Raw genomic sequence first — 6,632 nt, forward strand, 5'->3', positions numbered from 1 at the left:
AGTAGTGTTTAACAGATGACATTGAATACATATTTATATAGAAAGAAAGTGTGATGCCGAATTATATCGCATTACATCAAACAGTTGTTGCTCAAATTTCATTTTAAGGTCTGTCAATCTGGCATCCAATAGACTTGATTCTCGTATGAGGCGGAGCTGCCCCACCTTCAAGTTGCAAAATCTTCTCCTCATTTGCGGCTTGTTAAGTCTTGATAATGGCGATGAGCTCAGAAATGTTCGGATGGGCTTTCTTCACCATCAGATTTAGCTTTCGACGCCAGCCCTTCAAACGGTTTGTAGTTTTTGGTCCGTTTGTGTTATAGTGGTTCCATGTCTCTTGATCGAAGGCGCCCTCTATCCAAGTTTCATTGACATAGTCTCCAGAGTCGAGCTGGGGCAGTGTTTGTAGAATCTGCCAGATGTCATTCTCAGTAGTCAAGCCAGATGAACACTCAGTTTTTGTACATCACCACCATTCTTTAGGTAAATGATGATGGTTTACACGATACAAGAAGCCGCATGGGAAAGCTCTCTCCCACCTCGGTCAAGTGTCGGAATAGGAACAGTGTTCACTCAATTTCCTGGCAGAATTTCTTTCACCACTGACAGAATTTCGCTCACCGCCTAGCTCAGTAGAGTTAAGCGGACTATCCCCATTTATCTTGTTTTTGCTAAGCTGTTACCTATACCCGGATTAACGAAAGGCGTGATACTGTAGGCATTAGCGGACTTCACCGTCAAATGGCTATTCAGTTCACAATTTGTTAATAATTCACTCATTGATCAACAGGAGAAAGAGGATTTCGAAGCGGGTTTATGGTGTAAGTTTGGTTGCTCTAGATCTCTTAGTATTGCCTGCATCAAAATGGCAAAGCTTTCACACAAATGACGAAAGCCTATTGCTCTGATACCGGTTTGTCATGTCCCCAGCTTAGCTTTCACATAACAAGCTCTCTAAATCGTTACATTCACTAACGTTGAACATGGTTCTGTCATCTGTGCTGTCCTCTGACAACGCTGCGCGCGCGCGACGAAAACAGGCTTCCCGTGAGCTAAAAAAATCTGAGTTCATACCACTTCGTTATGCGAGAATAATAAAGACTACCGAGTCGCAATTAACGCAACTATCACCACTCGAACAGCATCCCACCTTCATAAACCGACTGGAATCGAAAATAGCTTTTAGCAAAGTTTGACTTGCTTTCGATGCGACAGCTGTCGATTGTATTTGATTAAGGCCAGTATTTTTAAAATACCTTCGAATGCATAGATTCTTAAAAAATACACATGGTTTATCCTTATTGGCTCGATTGACAATTGCTTTCATCATTTACGTTTCTTTGTGCGTCGTTTGTTACCTTTAACCACAGCGGGTTATTTTACTTATAATCCTTCCATCTCTTCGCACTATCGTTCCACAGCTTCCGAGTATCATTTCGTCACTTTGCAATATCGTCTCACCGCTGCACACTATCGTGCCATCGTTTCGCGCTATCCTACGGTACGACGTTGGCCTTTACAAGCATCCACCAGATGTATATTGGTGGAGTGTCAGGACATTTCGATAGAGTATGAAAAATGCTCTATGCATAATGTTATCTGTGGAGTATTCAATGTTCCAGGTAGAGTATACACAATGCTGTGTGTGGAGTGTTTAATGTTCCAGGTAGAGCAGGCACAATGCTATATGTGGAGTATTCAATGCTCCAGGTAGAGCAGGCACAATGCTGTGTGTGGAGTGTTTAATGTTCCAGGCAGAGTATGCACAATGCTGTGTGTGGAGTATTCAATTTTCCAGGTAGAGTATGCACAATACTGTGTGTGGAGTGTTCAATGTTCCAGGTAGAACATGCACAGTGCTATATGTGGAGTATTTAATGTTCCAGGTAGAGTATGCCCAATGCTGTGTGTGGAGTGTTTAATGTTCCAGGTAGAACATGCGCAGTGCCATATGTGGAGTATTCAATGTTCCAGTTAGAACATGCACAGTGCTATATGTGGAGTATTCAATGTTCCAGGTAGAGCAGGCACAATGCTGTGTGTGGAGTGTGTAATGTTCCAGGCAGAGTATGCACAATGCTGTGTGTGGAGCGTTTAATGTTCCAGGTAGAGTATGCACAATGCTGTGTGTGGAGTGTTTAATGTTCCAGGTAGAGTATGCACAATGCTGTGTGTGGAGTATTCAATTTTCCAGGTAGAGTATGCACAATGCTGTGTGTGGAGTGTTTAATGTTCCAGGTAAAGCATGCACAATGCTGTGTGTGGAGTATCTAATGTTCTATGTAGGGTATGCACAATTCTATGTGGAGTGTTCAGTGTTACAGGTAGAGGTAAAACATGTGCACAATGCCCAAACAATCACATGATCGTTGTTGACAACCTATTTTAACCAGTGCTACACAAAAATCAAAGAATTCCCGGTTCAAGACCGGGTTTGAACCTGCATCTCCCGCGAATTGGTGGTTGAAAGGCCCGCATTTATTCAAAACGCTTTTATCAACCTGTGTACATTTACAAGCCTAAAACTAAGTTCCAGCTAGCAAGAATGCATATAATACTTTGCTAAGATGGCAATTAAAACTGCACATGCATAACGATAGGTAAGCACAGAGAAGAAGTTTGTTAAAATGTTTTAACTGAAATCAATGTGACAGTCGACTATACGCAGTGGGTTCATGAGTACACGGGCTATATGACAATGAGCCAGACAAATTAACCAATCAACACCTGGTTCGCATCGGTCTCGGGGTAAATTGATGAGGCCCTATTTGACTGGTTCTGCATATAGAGTGGATACCGGGAGTAAATCAAGCATTGCTTTTATGTAATTTAACTTTGTCGTATTAGACATACAGACATTATGTATAGATGTACACGTGTATAAAGCGATGAAAGCACCGCCTTTACATTTGCCTTGGTCACGCTGCAGCTAAAACAATTTGTCAACATAACATCTAGCTGCCACCAACCTAAACCCATGTACTTTATTCGTTAATGAATTCCTTCAGATGAAAATATATCCGTTCTTTTTTTTCAGATTCAAGCACGAAACAGTGTTAAAACGAGGTTTGAACACGAGGCGGTTTCGGAAACCTTGCACAGAGTGTGTTTTATGTTTCAACTGAAGATTCCCGAATTGACCTGGCGGGAAAATAGAACTCCTCTGCAATGTGAGGACAATTTCAATTCTAACAAATCAACACATGGTGTGTGGCAAACTTCACCAGCATTTTACGGGAGATTGATGGCAGGCACTTTTTAATCAAATCTTTATCGCTGAAATAAATTTGTATGTTGATTTGTTACATTTATTTATGGGTTTGTTAAAGCAAAAGACCTTTAAAAATCGAAGTAAGAATCACTAAATAGACCACTTAAATCTATGCACAAATATACACTCATTTATATTTTTTTTTAGATTTTTGTGAAAGGAGTTAATGGCGTTCAAACATTTGAATTCTAAAGTGGGCTTTATTGACCATGCTCTCAGAGTTTAGCAACTCTGACCTCACAGGACGTTTTTCCAACTGTAATCACGACACTGAATGTTGGAATAACTTTTTACAATGAGTAAAAGATTACTGAAATAATGTTCGCAAAAATTCTGGTGAACATCAGGAAAAAAAAGGTGATGTGACGTCAGATTTCCTAGGTACCATCAGTATGGCTTATAAAGCCCATCACAGTAGTCTGTATTTTCAGTTGTCCGTATGATGAACGTTACTTCATAGTTTCGCTTTCTTTTACTTTAAGGAAAGTCACTGCTCCCTGGACACAATCTATATACACACATCTAATGACTTCTCGTCGTCATATGAAAAATTGTGAATAGTACAGTGTATGACATTAAACCACGCGCGCACATGCGCGCCTATACGCATTATAGGCCTACACACCCACGTGTGGGTAAAGGCATGTAACCCATATAATCGTGCAGAATGCGCACGGATGTGGTAATCTTGGTGAACACTCAATCTCCTGTCTTGTAGCCGAGAGGATATACGAAAACACGCCCGCCAATGACACATCACTTTTGGTGCTCTCTGTCAGGTCCGCGCTCTGGTTTTCCCTCCAACGCTATAAGCCCGGCTCGTCTTATGAAAGGCCTATCGCCTAGGCGACACGTCACTCAAGGTACTTAAAAGAAGAGGATATTTTCATTAATAATTCATAAGTGAAAATATGCCCTTCCTTTAAGTACCGTGGTGTCATATTTGATAATCGACTTACCTGGACGAAACATATCGAATATTTAATGAACATATTTAATGTTGTAACTTCCTCGCCTGGCGTTCAGCATGAAGGGAATAGTGCAACGACTGGTTGACCCGTATCAGTATAATGGCTCGGGCAGGACAGCTTACTTGGCTTCGGCAAGTCATCTCAGTGAAGCAGCACTAGATAAAAGAGCGGTGGAAATCCGTCCTGCAACAAGGAGGCACATCACATACACCTTAAGGATTCCTTCGTCGTCATATGACTGAAAAATTGTTAAGTACGACGTTAAACCCTAAGCACTCACTCACTCACTCCAAAACTAGAAAACACCCATCAACTTCGTTATCACAAGTAAACACTATATTCGGGTGACATTTTTAAAGAAATCCTAGGAAACCTAATGCATGGCTAGTCTCCAGAAAAGACAGAAATGTCTCATCGAAATAACATTTATAGACAACAGATCTGTTAACAATGCTGAATATAACAAAGCTGACTCAAAATGATTCAATAGCTGAACTCCGCTGTTTCTGTGACGTGGTCTGCGGCTATTCTTAAGTTCTCGGATAACAACGTTTGATTATCGAGCAAATGTCAGTTCGGAATTGCTTTTGAAACGCCAGGTAAATGAGTGGATTAACAACATTGTTTAAATAAAATGTGTGCATTAAAATATTACGCAGGGGCCGGAATGCTAGTGAGTTTTCCTTGTTTGCCATTACACCGAATTTGATAAGGAATAAAGGCAGCCAGGACAGAAGGAACGCCACAGTAATGACAGCTAGCATCATGCACACTCGCAACGTTTCCGCTGGCGTCTTTTGTGGGATTCCTCGTCTTTTACGATTTGGTCCTATAGAATCGGTCGTGGTTGACGTCTGTCGCTGTTCTTTAAGTGGACCTTGTGGAATGCTCATCTCTTCGCTCCCTTGAGAAGCTGACATCCATGCTTCGACGGGCCGTTTCGATGCTTCGTAATATCTACGGTGGTGAGATGTACTTTGCGACAGACTGTTTGCTGACGCCTCAGGTGGAGTTTCAGAAGTTCCAACAATTTTCCTTTTGGCCACTTTCAAAGCGACAAGCACATACGACACAGTTATTACCGCCAGACTTATGATAAACATAACAAACTCTGCTCGGCTATACCAAAATATGTGATTTGATAATATGTAAGTGTCACTGACGTCGCATTGGACGTAAGGAATGGACAGTCCCAGCGAATCGTCCGAAATATTGTTGTGTGTTTGTCCGTAGAATTCTAACACCGGGATACTTCCAACACATCCTACAGCGATACCAATTCCAACCATGACGTAGGAAACTCTCTGAGATCTGATGAAAGATAGTGCTCTGCACACAGCCAAGTACCTATCTATGGCAATCACCGTTAGCAGGCAGACCGAGGAGCAGAATGTGGTGTGAACCAAGAACTCGAAAACTTTACACACAGTCGTCCACCACTGGTCAAGCGGATGACAAAGTTTAAAGATTGCGTAGGGATGAAGAAGCACACAGGAAAGGAGGTCGAGCCAAGCCAGACTTAGCATGAATACGTTAGCCGTGGTTTTAATTTTCTTTCTTTGGTAAACCAAAATAACCAGCCCGTTTCCAACGATGCCTACCAACATCAAAACGACCATGTAGGTTACAAGTGGAGCTGACTTTACCATAAGGTTTGTCGCTATGATGCTGAGAAGTTCCGACAAGCAGTCCTGATCTAGCGAGCCCAACACGTCTTCCTCCACGGAGGAGTTAGCTCTTGCTTTTCTTTCTGGATCAAAGGTCTCGCCGATCGTAGAAGAAATGTTCACACAATCCATCTGGTTTAGAGTGGACGTTTCCATACTGCTCTGTCCGACAACAACTGACTGGGTTCCGCTAGTGGATGAGAGGTCTCCGACCCACATACGGTTGCATGCAATAAATTTTAAGTGAGCAATTATTACGGCTGATATTAAATCTCTTACTCTTCACATTATCACTTCATACTCGAGAACAGTCTAACTAGCAAGACACAATCAGATGCGTGGTAAATACATTTAGTTTCCCTTCAGAAGCTAACAATGTTTTGGGTTTAATTAGCACCTTGATTATCCAGTGCACACACCTGCGAGCAAGTCATCAAAAACAGTAGGGATTCAAAGGTCTGTAATTACAATTAATAATGGTCTCACGATGTTGTCTGATCACGATTGCTAGTGTACCATTTGTAAGCCGGTAAAGGCCATCATCGTACCATCGTACTATCGTTTCATCGCCCGAAGATGACACAATAGCGCAAAGCGATGACATGGTAGTCCGAAACGATGAAGCGATAATGCAGGAAGAGATGGTAGCGTAGTGCCATCACCTCGCACTGGTGTTCCATCGCTTTGCATCATACCTTTGCTTAGCTTCATCGTTCAATTGTT

At 41.9% G+C, this 6,632-nt stretch overlaps 1 protein-coding gene across 1 annotated transcript; it reads right to left on the reverse strand.

The window, feature by feature from the left end:
* Positions 1 to 202: 202 nt before the first annotated feature.
* Positions 203 to 6,065, reverse strand: LOC135465961 (growth hormone secretagogue receptor type 1-like). Its single transcript, XM_064743344.1, has 2 exons — positions 4,941 to 6,065; positions 203 to 412 (listed from the first exon to the last, which is right to left on the reverse strand). The coding sequence occupies exons 1-2, from the start codon at positions 6,063 to 6,065 to the stop codon at positions 203 to 205; spliced, it is 1,335 nt and encodes a 444-aa protein (XP_064599414.1).
* Between the last annotated feature and the right edge of the window lie 567 nt (positions 6,066 to 6,632).

This window comes from Liolophura sinensis, chromosome 5 (genome assembly GCF_032854445.1).
Source record: "Liolophura sinensis isolate JHLJ2023 chromosome 5, CUHK_Ljap_v2, whole genome shotgun sequence".
NCBI lineage: Eukaryota > Metazoa > Mollusca > Polyplacophora > Chitonida > Chitonidae > Liolophura > Liolophura sinensis.

Coding starts and splice junctions, on each gene's coding strand:
- LOC135465961 (XM_064743344.1), bottom strand. CDS start 6,065: ATGGAAACGTCCACTCTAAACCAGATGGATTGTGTGAACATTTCTTCT. Junction 413..4,940: donor TATTCCTTATCAAATTCGGT/GTAATGGCAAAC, acceptor GACATCTGGCAG/ATTCTACAAACACTGCCCCA.